The 14,920-nt window shown below is 37.6% G+C and overlaps 1 protein-coding gene and 1 long non-coding RNA gene across 6 annotated transcripts in view; one reads left to right on the forward strand and one right to left on the reverse strand.

Moving 5' to 3' along the window:
* si:ch211-199g17.2 (uncharacterized) overlaps window positions 1-14,920 on the reverse strand; it is a 56,370-nt gene that overhangs the window by 4,868 nt on the left and 36,582 nt on the right. For 4 of the 5 annotated variants that reach the window (XM_058377664.1, XM_058377666.1, XM_058377661.1 and 1 more), the window contains 25 exons: window positions 14,810-14,867; window positions 14,467-14,562; window positions 14,268-14,375; window positions 11,789-11,866; window positions 11,553-11,686; window positions 11,350-11,460; window positions 11,218-11,263; window positions 10,850-10,915; window positions 10,640-10,729; window positions 10,044-10,124; window positions 9,859-9,942; window positions 9,627-9,745; window positions 9,424-9,534; window positions 9,285-9,342; window positions 9,102-9,203; window positions 8,779-8,871; window positions 7,624-7,734; window positions 7,176-7,253; window positions 6,896-6,958; window positions 6,674-6,807; window positions 6,075-6,188; window positions 4,944-5,001; window positions 2,657-2,746; window positions 2,400-2,528; window positions 550-759 (listed from right to left, as the gene is read on the reverse strand). In XM_058377664.1, the coding sequence (XP_058233647.1) occupies window positions 550-759; window positions 2,400-2,528; window positions 2,657-2,746; window positions 4,944-5,001; window positions 6,075-6,188; window positions 6,674-6,807; window positions 6,896-6,958; window positions 7,176-7,253; window positions 7,624-7,734; window positions 8,779-8,871; window positions 9,102-9,203; window positions 9,285-9,342; window positions 9,424-9,534; window positions 9,627-9,745; window positions 9,859-9,942; window positions 10,044-10,124; window positions 10,640-10,729; window positions 10,850-10,915; window positions 11,218-11,263; window positions 11,350-11,460; window positions 11,553-11,686; window positions 11,789-11,866; window positions 14,268-14,375; window positions 14,467-14,562; window positions 14,810-14,867 (2,422 nt within the window). The remainder of the gene's footprint in view (window positions 1-549; window positions 760-2,399; window positions 2,529-2,656; window positions 2,747-4,943; window positions 5,002-6,074; window positions 6,189-6,673; window positions 6,808-6,895; window positions 6,959-7,175; window positions 7,254-7,623; window positions 7,735-8,778; window positions 8,872-9,101; window positions 9,204-9,284; window positions 9,343-9,423; window positions 9,535-9,626; window positions 9,746-9,858; window positions 9,943-10,043; window positions 10,125-10,639; window positions 10,730-10,849; window positions 10,916-11,217; window positions 11,264-11,349; window positions 11,461-11,552; window positions 11,687-11,788; window positions 11,867-14,267; window positions 14,376-14,466; window positions 14,563-14,809; window positions 14,868-14,920) is intronic. The other variant, XM_058377665.1, reaches the window with a different exon arrangement.
* Window positions 11,681-13,939, forward strand: LOC131345031 (uncharacterized). Its single transcript, XR_009203436.1, has 3 exons — window positions 11,681-12,923; window positions 13,113-13,173; window positions 13,334-13,939. It is a non-coding gene; the product is annotated as an uncharacterized LOC131345031 (long non-coding RNA).

Consider the following 14,920-nt stretch of genomic DNA (forward strand, 5'->3'; position numbering starts at 1 on the left):
TGGTTAGCTCTGTTGCCTCACAGCAAGAAGGTCCTGAGCTTAAATCCCGGGTTCGAACAGGCAGGGGCCTTTCTGTATGGAGCTTGCGTGGGTTTACTCCGGGTACTCTGGTTTCCTCCCACAGTCCAAATTGGTAATTCTAAATTGTGCACAGGAGTGAGTGTGAGTGTGTGCGGTTGTCTGTCTATATGTGGCCCTGCGATGGACTGGCGACCTGTCCAGGGTGTACCCCTGCCTTTCGCCCAACGTGTGCTGGGATAAGCTTCAGCAGATCCCTGTGACCCTGATTAGGAATAAAGCTGGATGGGTGGATGTTTTTAGCCAACTTTATTCGTGTTTTAAAGGGTAGCTTATCTTTAATCATTTACACGTTTCCAGCCAAACAGTATTGAGGATAGAAAAATACATTTATACTTGAATATGATCTAAAGTTGTCAATAGACCGTTTTATATATAGCTTTCATTAACACAATAAGATTACAAATCACATTTTTATGCATGTCTGACAGTTATAATTGGCTTTTAGAAAAGCAATGCTGGAATACACACCTATTGTAGAGTTTTCCATTGTTCTTTGAGTGACTGGTTTAGGAGGGTGGAGCGAAGGTTTTCCGCTGTTAGACTTAGCTGCCAGGTTTGTCTGCACCACAGAATGATGTTTGGGCTGTGGTGTTTGAGCCTTACTCTCTGGCAAGGCTTTTGGAGAGTTTTGACTCTGCAAGCTGGTACATGCTGTACTGTTTCTACCACTAGAAAATTCTGGAAAACATGAGGGGAAAAAATTATTTGATCCCCTGCTGATTTTGTACGTTTGCCCACTGACAAAGAAATGATCAGTCTGTAATTTTAATTGTAGGTGTATTTGAACAGTGAGAGGCAGAACAACAACAAAAAAATCCATAAAAACGCATTTCAGAAAAGTTCTACATTGATTTGCATTTTAATGAGTGAAATAAGTATTTGATCCCCTATCAATCAGAAAGATTTCTGGCTCCCAGTTGTCTTTTATACAGGTAACAAGCTGAGATTACAGTAGGAGCACTCTCTGGGAGTGCTCTTAATCTCAATCTCAGCGTGACACCTGTCCACAGAAGGAAGCAATCAATCAGATTCCCAACTCTCCATCATGGCCAAGACCAAAGAGCTGTCCATGGATGTCAGGGACAAGATTGTAGACCTACACAAGGCTGGAATGAGCTACAAGACCATCGCCAAGCAGCTTGGTGAGAAGGTGAGAACAGTTGGTGCGATTATTCCCAAATGGAGGAAACACAAAAGGACTGTCAATCTTCCTTGGTCTGGGGCTCCATGCAAGATCTCACCTCATGGAGTTTCGATGATCATGAGAACGGCAAGGAATCAGCCCAGAATTACACTGGAGGATTTTGTCAATGATCTCAAGGCAGCTGGGACCATAGTCACCAAGATAACAATTGGTAACGCACTACGCCGTGAAAGACTGAAATCCAGTAGCACCTGCAAGGTCCCCCTGCTAAAGAAATCACATGTACAGGCTCATCTGAAGTTTGCCAGTGAACATCTGAATGATTCAGAGGAGAACTGGGTGAAAGTGTTGTGGTCAAATGAGACCAAAATCCAGCTCTTTGGCATCAACTCAACTCGCCGTGTTTGGAGGAGGAGGAATGCTGCCTATGACTCCAAGAAGACCATCCCCACCGTCAAACATGGGGGTGGAAACACTATGCTTTGGGGGTGTTTTTCTGCTAAGGGGACAGGACAACCGCACCGCATCAAAGGGACGATGGACGGAGCCGTGTACCGTCAAATCTTGAGTGAGAACCTCCTTCCCTCAGCCAGGGCATTGAAAATGGGTCATGGATGGATATTCCAGCCTGACAATGACCCAAAACACACGGCCAAGGCAACAAAGGAGTGGTTCAAAAAGAAGCACATTAAGGTCCTGTAGTGGCCTAGCCAGTCTCCAGACCTTAATCCCATAGAAAATCTGTGGAGGGAGCTAAAGGGTCAGCCACAAAACCTTAATGACTTGCAAAGAGGAGTGGGCCCAAATTCCTTGAGATGTGAGATGTGTGCAAACCTGGAAGGCCAACTACAAGAAATGTCTGACGTCTGTGATTGCCAACAAGTGTTTGCCACCAAGTACTAAGTCATGTTTTGCAAAGGGGTCAAATACTTATTTCACTCAATAAAATGCAAATCAATGTATAACTTTTTTGAAATGTGTTTTTCTGGATTTTTTTGTTGTTATTCTGTCTCTCACTGTTCAGATAAACCTACCATTAAAATTACAGACTGATCATTTCTTTATCAGTGGGCAAACGTACAAAATCAGCAGGGGATCAAATAATTTTTTCCCTCACTGTATAACAAACAACCAAATCACCGGATGTACTTTGTTTAACTTTTAATGGCTTCACCTTTGATTGGTTCTTGGCTCCTGTGAAGTTCCTGCATTTGTCTTGTGTTTTCACAGCTTTTATGGGACTGATGAGCTCTTTCTTTTACAGCTTCTACAGACTCTGATGTTGACTTCACTCTAGAGATTTCTGTAGCACAGATAAAGACATGAAGGACATGAGTATGATAACTGATTGAAACACAAGTAATCCCAGTACTGTGTCATTTTTTACATAAAAGGACAATAAAAGTTTGCACAATAAGGTTGTACAGCTACCATTGCTTCTCTGATTCTGTCGTGCCAAGTGTGATAGTTGGGCACTTTCATCCATACAGGGTCCACACATCCTCTGTAGTATTTCAATTGCTAAAATTTGCAAATACAGAACAAGCTGTTAAAGATATCTGACAGAATACATTTACTCTACATATAACCATCTAATAGATCAGCAGATTTTTTTTTAAATTAAATCTCTTGTTCAGTTATACACTATATTGCTAAATGTATGTGGACATTTGACCAATCACACCAACATGTGTCGGAGAGAAATTATATACTTAGCTTAGAATTATATACCTAGCTTTGAATTGGCATAAAAGTAATATACTTAGCTTTAATTTAGCAATATTCTGCCTAAAAGTAGTATCTATCTATCAAAATTATTTAGCTATTAAATAGCTGGCTTTGATTAATACAAGTCTATAATAATCAAGTATAACCTTTATAATAATCATGCAGAACCATTAATATTAGCGTGCTAGTATAATAACCACACTGAGACTGGACATAGAAAAAGAGAAAACATTAGAAGTTACAGCTGAGTGAGGTGCATATCGTGTGACTATGTAATCTTAAATAAAGCTTTGCAGGCACCAAGAGAAAAGGCAATGAAACGCTTAATGGCTCAGGGCCCAGGATATGCACTAAGGCAAGGGGAAAACAGTGTGGGTGGCAAGCCAGGTTACTGTGATATGACAGTGGTGGGCTGTTAGGGCAGTGTGATCTAGTCTATGGTAAACAGCATTGGAACGCCAGCGATGAAGCGGGGAGGATATGAGACAGCATAATTGCAAGGCTTACTTAAACATAGCAGCACATCTAACTTGGATCAAGCAGAAAAGGAAATGTCAAAATAACATAGAAGAAGAGATCAGGGAACTTAAACATCATTGTGGAAGGCAGCAAGCGAGGCCAAGATGATCTGTGGGGAGCAGCGTGTGCGGTCGAAACGACCCATATGTAAAATATAAAATGTAAAAAATATTCAAAATATTTTGGAAATATTCAAATTAGAGAAAAGTAGGCGTCATTGGGTGCCTGGGGTATAAGTAGAGAGGAATTTCTTGGGGTTTTTCAGACCAGCTGCTCTCTTCAGAAATGCATGTTTTTGACTGCATGGCTGAATAAAGAAACCTGCTTCTTCTCATCTGCTGACTGAGATCGCCTTTATTATTTTTTTTTTATAGTTTATTGAGTTCATTGGGTAAGATTATGGAAAGCTAAGAGAAATATCTAAAATAATCTAAAAATTCCACCCGGTGATATGTCCACTCGGAGGGGGCTCTGAGTTCTGACATGTGTTTGTTGAACATCCCACTCTCAATTAAGTACACCTTTGCTGTTTTAATAACCTCCACTCTTCTGGGAATACTTTCCATTAGATGTTGGAGCATGGCTGGGTGGATTTTTTGTGTTCATTCAGCCCAAGAGGCCACTGTAGTTCTTCTACACCAAACCATGGCTTTTTGGACATCACTTTGTGCATAGAGGAGTTGTCATGCTGGAACAGCATGGGCTGCTCTGTTCCAGTGAAGAGAAGTGAAGGGAAATCTCAATCTCCTACTCCCGAGCGTTCCAGTGTTCTGAGTTTCCAGTGTGACCACTTCTTCTTTCCGGACCTGCCTGATTTATCCAGACGCTCAACCCCTGGTTGGAGTCTCGCAGCTTGGTGGTGCTCACTGATGCTGGGGATAGCTCTGAATGGACAGACTGTGACCCAGGGAACTGCTGTGGATAGAACCACTTGTAAACTATCATGCTGTCTTTGAACTGCCGTGGCCTCAGTCAGCTTTTGGCAAGAAGGAATTAGAGCTATGAACGAATAATGAACTCATTATTTCCTCAAGAGCTCTTGGTTGCACAATTCTTTGTGACTATAAACTGTTAAAGAAAGGACATCATCAACATTTACATTATTTACTGTCGGGTGTCACCCAAATGAGGATGGGTTCCCTTCTGAGACTGGTTCCACTCAAAGTTTTTTCTTCATATCATCTCAGGAAGTTTTTCCTTGTCACCGTTGCCTCAGGCACATTAGGGATAAATGTTAGGGATAAATAGTAACTTAACTTTATAATTGTTTCTACACTTCTGTAAAGCCGCATTGAGACAATGCCCAGTGTTAAAAGCTCTATACAAATAAATTTAATTGAATGCTACAGTATACAGAAACATTGCATCTTTGTGGTAACATTTGTGCAATGACCAACATGTGTGTGAGGGTCAAGTGTCCGCATACTCTTGGCCTTATAGTGTATATACAAATGTACATGCACACACTAACCATCATGGAAGTCTGCTGAAGACAGAGATTCGTACTGGTCTTTGTTCAACTTGATGACCTGTACAATAAAAACACAATGCTAAATTTTTGCTAATGCTCATAGTTATTAATTCACTGCATACTCCAGATGGACTAGTGCTGAGAAATTGAAAGGGATACAGTTGTACAGTTAAAGGAATAGAAAGTTACTACAGGCATTAAAAGAATCAGAGCGGTATATACTCTCACTGAACATTTTATTAGGAACACTATACTAATACTATACTTAGCTCTCACAACAGCCTTGTTTATTTGTGGCATGGATTCCACTAGATGTTGGAAAAATTTGAGCATCTGGTCCATATTGACATCACACAATTCCTCCAGATTTTACAGGTGCCTTTCCTGCTGCAAATCTACCACTGTACCAAATCCCAAAGGAGGCAGGCCACTGAAGAACAATGAACTCCATCATGCTTGACAACCAGTTTGAAAAGACTTTTACTTTGTGACATGGTGCATTATTATGACAGAGGCAACCACTAGAAGATGGGTCAATTATGGAAATGAAGGTATGCAAATGGTCAGGAACTACACTGAAACTATCTGTGGCATTCAAATGATGCTTGATTGAGTTGATTGGTATCAAGACCAAACAAGATCAAAAAAAGACCAAAAGAAGAATAAAAAGTGCCAAGAAAACATTCCCCACATCATTATACCCCCCTACTAACTTGGTAGGGTCCATGGTTTCATGCTTTTGGTGCCAATTTATGAAACTAACATGTGTGTCTCAGCAGAAATCAGGTTTCATCAGACCAGGCTACAGACCAGGGTACATTTTTTTTTTTTTTTTTAGCTCTAGAGATTCAACTACAGCTGTTATAGAAATACTCAAACCAGCCTGCATGGCACCTACAATCATGCCACAGTCAAAATTACTGAGATCACATTTATTTCAATAACATGGCTGATGTTAAAAAACATTACCCAAAGCTGCTGGCCTGTATATACATGATTGTATGCACTGCACCGCTGCCACACAATGGTTAGATTACTAACTGAAAAGATTATATTTATATAATATTTTGACCATGCCAGATCAGTTATGAACTATTTTCATCTTTTTTTCAAAGAAAATAAATGGCTTACCTTAGCATCTAACCCCTTTTCTGTCAATGCCAGGTTTTCTGTTAAGTCACGAATGGTCATCTGATGAATAGTCTGCCTTTGCCATTGCTGAAATACCTCTTGATACTGAGTTGTCTAAAAAAAAAAATAGCATATGCAAACATATTTAATACAAAAAAACACTCTCTGCTTTGAACATGTTCTAATTAAGTTGAATGGGCCATATTCAGAGTGGAGTTGGGCTCACACAGTGCACACTGGTATTCAGACCTCAGGTCTTACTACTGACTTAAATGCAATTCAGAGAGATGCTTTACTATCAAATATATAAAATTCTTAAATTCTTAAATTATTAAACTAAGTTTTTTGTTTGTTTTTTTTTTTTGCATGAAAGGACATCAGAGACATTGCTTATCTTGAACCTGATCTTACGAACTGAACCAAAAATGAACAGAAACAGTAGCATTATTTTTACTAATCTGAATAAAATAGAAATACTAAAATCATTATAAAACAGTCTTGTGCATGCATTAATGGATTTAGGATAAGAACTTCTTTCTCCACATAAATCTTGAGGCAGTCAGTCTAATGTGAGCTGTATTCAGCAATCTTGCACTCACAATGGTTGCGTATTGGTGTCGTTCACTGGTCATATGATTACAAAACTTCTCTCTGCTAAATTTCTCAGCACAGTTTAGACACAGGAAGAAAGTGGGCTGTGAAATTCCTCGACACTCCAATATACTAGACAGACCTGCAAAAATGAATAAACTAAATTTCACACAAAGACATTTTCCCACAGATATAATAGCACACTAATGAAAAGATTCATGTACACATACCTATAACTGTATTAGAAAGTCCCCTCACATTTAGAAACATGGAGGCGTTACTCTGTCCCAGCACTGCGATTAAGAAAAGACATAGTACAGTATATGACATTCAATAGGGAGCAAAATAAAGGAAATAATGCTGAACCACATTTCATCCTTCTAATTTTTAACTGATTGAAAATTCCATATTCCATTCATCTACAGTGCCTTTTCAGATTGGATTGTATGCATAAACGTATTTGAAATATCTTAACAGCCATATTAAAAATGATCAAAAAACAAGACAAACCTGGAATATAGTATGTTTCTGACGGTGCAATGCCATGCAGATGCTTGCTTTCCTGTTTTAGGACAGACTGGCTACGTGCTGCGCATACGGACACAACATTCAACAAATTTGAATAAGCAGCTAAATACTTGTGTGCAATATGTACATTAAACATCAGTCGCAATGTTAACAGCATTATGAATTTATTCTTATTAGAAATATCAAAGCATTTGGTAACATAGTGGAGAAGGGGAAGAAGAAAGTTTGGAGAAAAGGGACCATTAAGAGCAAATGTAGATAAACAAATGAGAGATGAATTAGAAAACCGTCACTGGCATAATCTGCTCAGTATTCTAATCATATCAATAGGGCTTGTGTTTAATCAATTAAACTATACAAGCAGAATAGATCAGTCTCATTTTTAACCTAAGAATATTCAACCACCCTGTTTATGTACATTCAAACTTACTCAAGTGACTAGAAGTGCAGGGAAATGCAAGCTCTGATCCATTTGCTCCTTTGGACTCAGCAAACAAAGTTGAGACACTTTGCCCTGTCTCCATATGAACAGGACCTGTAACTAGAACAATGATAAATGATAGAACAGAGGTCAATTCTGGCATTTTCCCTAGTAGTAATGTTGTCCATTCCACAAAACATAATTTAAAGGGTAAATATAAGAATTCAAAGCAGAGTAGAGTTATATAAGCAGAATTCTGTCATAGGAAGGATTTGATATATTATGCAGAAACTTCAAAATCCAACCACCTGCTGAACGACACACACTTGGTCGATGTGTGAGCTGGCTTTTTACAGGGCAGATTATTTAGTGTGCATGCTCGACAAATCATCTTATTAAAAATCAAGAACGTGCAGGCATTTAATCGACTAATCTCAAAGCTGAAAAACTTTGGCCAGCTATGTTTTTTACTAAATAGTGCAAATACAATGTGCTATAACCTGTGCTAAGAATTGTAAGAGGAGAATAATACCCATATATTTGCTATTTCATTATTTCATTTATTGATGCACATCTATGTATATTATTTCTTTTTATCTACCAAGTTAGTGACCACTCTAGCCTAGACTGTGCAAGAACCCTGGAACTTTACATTCCCAGTGGACTAGCTAATACCTGTAGGATTCATATAGCCTAATTAGTCAGCGTGTCAAAATGCATGCTTTTAGTCACCCCAGAAACAAAATTGTAAAGGCAGAGTGAGAGAGAAGGTACGTTTATATCCTACCATCTGTAGGTTCTTTACATCCCATGTGATAAGTCAGTTTTTACAGGAGTTGGAAGCGTATATGAATATACGTGAAGCATGTAAGGTCAGTAGAGAATGGGAAAGGAGAAGTAACCGTTCCAGAAAAGGTAGATACATTAGGAACGATTGAGACAGGAACGGAGGAAGGACAGCATGAAATCAGATGACTTTCTGATTTTCAAAGGAATAGGATGACAAGCTGAATTTCAAAGGAATAGGAATTTCACCTACAAAAAAAAAAAAACCCAAAAAAAAAACAAAAATAGTATAATAAAAAATACTGTTAGCTCTTTCCAAGAAAAAGAAAATCCCTTTTCAGTATACACACATTGTGTCTGGTGTTGGAATGAACTTACCCGGATTGTCCAGTGAGGGGGATTTCTCCTGCTGCACAGACTGGGTAGCTGCAGCAGAACATGTCATATGATGAACAGAATTGTTGAGTGTACCTGAAAGACAACAGAATCCAGTCCTTACTTACACTGCATCAGACCTCAGAAAAGTCAGGCAGAAACGTCTTTTACAGTAATGGTCTTCTCTAAAGGTATAGAAGTTCCTGTGGGTCTTAATCAGAAATAATCATTTAAGGTCAGAATAAAATGTGATTTTTTTTTTCATCATATAAATAATGTACCAAATGAAATCAATTCAGTTATTTTCAATAACAACAAATTTTTACCATGTTCTGTGAAGGTGCTAGGTTCAGGTTGGGGAATAGGAGGAGTTTTCAGGTCCACTCCATCTTCTTGCTTTGTCTGCAGCACTTTTAGGTGACTCAGGGCTGACATATGAATTATAGTCAGTCAAATGTGCTCATATACAAATACACTAAAAACAAATCTTGCCAACACGCATGACTTACCTTCACTAATAGGAGCAGTACGCAAGGATGTGAAGACTTTAGCAGGGACATTCAGTTTCTGGTTGGGGAAAAAAAAACCAAAGTTAAAACCATATGCCAGAAAAGCACCACTTAATCACTTTACAAACCATTTTCCTACCTTCATTCCCATCCCAGTTCTTCTCTCCACTGCTGCTAAACTCAGTGCTATCTTATTCAGCTGCTTCTTCATATTTTTGCCACTTGCAATACAACCAGGGTATTTATGTTCCTGTACATATAAATACTAGTTAACTCACATTTCACCACAGACACAGTTATTAATGAAGTACAGTGCAGAGAGAACGCTCCTTAAAGACCCACCACATAGGCTTTCCTGTGAGTCTCGCTAGACAAGTGGTCTAAATGACCTCGGGCAGAGCAGAGTTCACAGAAGAACAGCTTCTTTTTGTCATGGCGCACACAAGTAACAAAATTCAATCCTACAAGTCATGTGGAAAAGTACAAAAGTATTAGACTCATTTAATTGGTGATGTATTGAAGGTAGCCAGCACATGACACTGGTCCGATTGTTAATATCTTAGATGGTACAAACCAATCACAGCATCATGCTTCCTTAATTTTTTCTTAATCTGCTGTTTTGTAGGTTTTGCCTCATCATTGTTATGGTCTTGTGGCTCTGAGGAACACAGGCACAAATTATTATGCAAGAATGATAAGATAATCTACTACTTCCTTTATAGCTATATCAGTGAGGCTAAACCGATTGAATTTCAACACCTTTTAGCATGTTTTCCTCGCCTGCGTCATGTCCATTTTGCGACGGCTCCAGTTTCTGGGTGTTAGCTGAGTTCTGAGAATCTGGAACAATGCACCACAAACACAATATTAAAAGAGACAAACAAGGAAAGAAACTATAATTAGACACACGATTATTTGGCTTGTTAAACCAAGCTAACATGGGAACTTCCTAGCTCAGCAGCTAGGTCCAAATGACTATGTAGCATCTATTTACGTACATAGAGTTTACTCAGAATTATGCAATAAAGGGAAAATACAAGTTGCATGTGAAAATCCCAGGAGATCAGCAGTTATAGACCAGCTCATCTGACACAAACAATGCCAAGGTCAAAATCACAGAGGTCGCATTTATTCCCCAACTTTGATCCATGATGTGAACATTACTCAAAGCCGCTGGCCCATAACTGCAGGCTATTTAGATAATGAGCAGGTGTACTGGTGTTCCTAATAAAGTGCTCACAGAGTTACAGACGTACAATAAAATGTTCAGAGCCTATAGTAGTCCTTCATTATAAATCTGAAATATAAAAAATGGGAGTTGACATAATAAACATCAAATTCTATATGGTACTGACCAGTCACAGCACTGACTTCAGCGCTGTTAGTTTCCTTCCCGTTCTGCTGTTCTGTAGGTTTTGTCTCACTGCTCTTAAGGTCCTGTGGCTCTGTGGGGAAAAAAGGCACAAATTATTATACATTATATTACATTAATAATAACAGGACAATCATTACTGCTTGTTCTATAGTTCTATTCAAACTGAATTTCATCTCTCAGCACTCCGTACCAGTCTCACTGATGGTTTGAGATGGCTCTTGTTTCTGGACTTTGGCTGGAGTCTTCATTTCAACATCTGGAACAAAACAAAACCCATCACAAATAACTGTAAAACAATTAAAACATATGGCTGGATATTTTTTGACTGTTTTCAACCCAAAACAGGCAAATAACTATAGACTCCAACATGCAACACACACTATAACCACTTAAATGTGCATAAGTGTTTTGTTTGCTGTACCATTTCTTCTCTAACTTGATTTTTCTAAATTACCTAATGCAGAATAAAATATTTGGAAAAAAAAAAAAATCTAATTTAACAATCTAATTTATTTGATCAGTGGGTGAGCAATTATAAATTATTTTGTCTACTCTTACCTTTTGATGGCTTTTTTGGAGGCTCCTTATTTTCTTTTTCTACCACCTAAAAAAATCAGGTCACAAAAATTGAAACACTAAAACAATACTTATATACATTTTACTATTTGATGACAGTAATAAGATGACAACCTTGATGCATCCCCAGCCTTCAGTGTCCTGTACAATCTGTGCTTTCTTTTTTAGCTCTGAAATTTTGATTTCGTCTTTCCCGAGCACAACAAACTCTGGATCCATGCTTTTCTGTTGAAAAAGCACAGAAAGCCATCATCAACATCTTCAACAGCAACCTTTAGGACAGGCAATCTGACATTGATCTATGTATAATTACACACAATGTAATTGAAGCGGTGACGAGGGCTAATCAGGTGGCCCATGTAACTCTGAGTGGCAAGGATTACTTTGCAGCAGGAGCACAGAAAGGAGTGCTGACCATTGGAATTACGATATTCTGTGATCGTACTCAAACCTAAAAATGAAAACGTGAACACAATTATAAAAGTTAGACAATACAACTACTAAATATTGATTATAATCAGAAAGCAGTGAATGAGAACAGTGCAGAACTGACCGATTATTGGCTCTGTTCGAGTGGGGCTTGTGAGGTAAGACCATAAATGTGGTGAACTTCGAGCAGGATCATCAGAATCTGGCAAAATCATAGTTTTATTTAACAACAAAATCAACAATTATATGTGCAATTAAGCAAGTTTTAAAAAAAATTTACATACACAGAGTTACCAGTTTATTATATACATCCATTTACACACCAGTTTATTATGTAGATCTGTCCACCTTCAAACAAACATCAGCATGTCATGTGTAATATAACAGGCATGTGCAATAATAACAATAATTACAGAGAGCAGGGATCAGCTGGCCACAATATCAGGTTTTTTATTAATCCGAGTAGGTCAGAAAGCAAAAATACCAATCAAAAATAAACAACTAAATGTTAGATTACGATTTTATGTTAATTTTAAAGCAGAATGTTTAATAGCCTGAATAATGTCAAGGCTGAATTATACTTTATTTTTTTAAATACTAAATGTCTGCCACATTTATTCTGTGGTTTAGAGCATCGCTTTTACATGCCCTCAGAGAAGGAGATTATGGCACCCAGACATGCTCAGGTATGCAGAAGGAAACATAGCACTTTTCTCAGAGTGAGCAGAAATTAAAAAAAGAAAAATGTGATTATCTGGCTTCTTGTGTTTTGGAGGACATGCGTCAGCCTTCATAGGCCCTGCTTGGTATCTGTTATGATAGGGAGAGCTGTCTGGTGAGTGCAAATTGGTAGTGCTGTAACGACTCATTCATTTTCTCAATGCATCGATTAATAATCCTGGCGATGCATATGCATTGATCTTGAAACATGGAGTTTTGAATCGTGAATCGTATGTCATGTCGGTACACAAACTCCCGCGAAGTTCTGCTTAAAAGGTAAGAAATCTCTCTGTCAATAGCAAAAGTATTGCAAATGCACTGCAATCTTTATTATTAAGACTTCATTGCTGCTTGTATTAAAATGTTTAATAGCACAACATTATTCATAATTTTAATTTTTACTTGGTAACCACTAATAATATTTTTCTGTTTATTTCCTAGCATCTGCACTGGACCCCCGCTTCAAAGGGCTACCCTTTCTAGAAAATGAGGAAAGAGAAATGATCTTCATTAAACTCACTGTTGAGGCCTTAAACAGCGTATGTTTGCAACGTCCCTTATTTTCATGAACTAAATGCTAGCTAATTAACTATATTCTATTATTATTCTATTAAGGATTCTATATGATGGTCCTAAATTGTACTTGTTTTATCGAAATAATAGTCCTGTTATGTTTATAATTATATGACTTGACTGGAGCTAGTATTATTTATTTCATTTTGTTACAGATTCACATGGAACAGCAGGAAGATGCCATTGAAGAGAAACCACCAAACACAACTGAAGAAGGTATTTATTTTAATTTGTTAATAAAGAGTAATGTGTTAAAATGTGTTTAAAGGGTATGTATACTGTAGCATAGCATTTTGGTATGCATTTATAATTTTAAATGTATTTAAGGACAAGAAATGGGATTTGATTTTTCCATCAAATTAATTTTATTTTTCAGATGAGATGCATCCTGCAAAAAAAAAATGAAAGCCATGGATTTGCTCTCAGGTGGCAGAGACCTGTCCCCTATCAAGGTCTGCTAGTGAGATTAGCAGAGACGAGGTACTCAAATACAGATCCATGGCTCCTCTGGCACTGACTGAAAGTGCACTGGACTGGTGGAAGTCCCATGAGACAGAACTACCAATCCTTACAAAGCCGGCAAGAAGTTATCTTTGCATTCCTGCTACCAGTGTGGCTTCAGAAAGAGTTATAGTATCTTCTCAGAGAAGCAGTTTACGGCCAGATTTTGTTGATCAGTTAATATTTTTGAAAAAAAATCTCAAGTAAATAGTGTTGAAAAGGCATGTCATAGCCATTTGTTTGTTCTACTCTCTTGCTGCAGTAACTACCAAGTTTTAATTGCACTATGTGTGATATTACTGCCAGTTGCACTTGCACTTTGTTGTATTTCTGCACTTTGCAATATTCCCTAAATGGTCTGGATGCAATGTTTACAATAAAAAAACTTTTGGTGCATTGAATATATTAAGTCCTATGAAGCTATAGTTCTGGATCAGGTTGCTAGGCTTAGGTCATAAATTTCCCAAAAATGGAATTTATTTGCTCAGATGCAGATGCCTAAAATATACAGAATCGTTAATCGAATTGAATTTCATTGTGAATCAGATTGAATTGAATCGTTCTGAATTAGCAAAAATCGTTCTTGATTCTAATAGAAAAACTTTGAATCGATTCACTGTCTACCCAAAGATGCACAGCCCTACAAATTGGTCATTGCAATAATTAGAGTACAATATTCCTGTACAACACATCCAGCATCTCATTTGAATGTATGCTGTTTAGAAGGCTAAACGTGGCCCAACACATTACCAGATAGGAGTACATAATAAACTGGGAACTCAGTGTCTTGCCTTTAACACTTTACTAACTTTGTTTACGAGTTTCCGGCTCCTTGTCAGCCTTTGTGAACTTCACAGTCTTTTTTAGGTGAGCATGTGGAATGTCCTTTTCTTCAGTTTCTCTTTCCCTTTTGAATGCTAGAAATAACCATAAACAACAGTTAAACTTTTATTTTATTACTGTTTATGCAAATATTCAATTTATTTTATATTTATGTTATATATTTACTTTCAGATCCGTGGCTCTCTTCACTTTCTAAGTCTGGACTTTGCGCGTCAATCTCAGACGCCAACTTGGAGAGAGACAGCCTTAGACTGTCCAAAGCTGGAAAAAAATTTTTTAAATTAATTAATTAATGAAAAGAAATAAATTTCTTACAGAAACAAATGTAATAATAGTAGCAGTAGTAATAGTAATAATAATAATAGTAACAACAACAACAACAACAACAACAACAACAGCAAGAACAACAATAATAATAATAATGCACTGGTGAACAAAAATTTTTGTTCACCAGTGAAAAAAGTTTTATTTAATGTTTTATCGTATTCTAAACTGTATTTTACAATACCATTTACAATAGGTGCACTGAGGATCTCATGGTAATCTTCAGCATCCAAGTTTAGTGTCTGCAGATACACAGAAATTGTCAGTAATAGGAAAGTAGTAAGTCATGTAAGAA

This window comes from Hemibagrus wyckioides, linkage group LG24 (genome assembly GCF_019097595.1).
Source record: "Hemibagrus wyckioides isolate EC202008001 linkage group LG24, SWU_Hwy_1.0, whole genome shotgun sequence".
In the NCBI taxonomy this organism is placed as follows: domain Eukaryota; kingdom Metazoa; phylum Chordata; class Actinopteri; order Siluriformes; family Bagridae; genus Hemibagrus; species Hemibagrus wyckioides.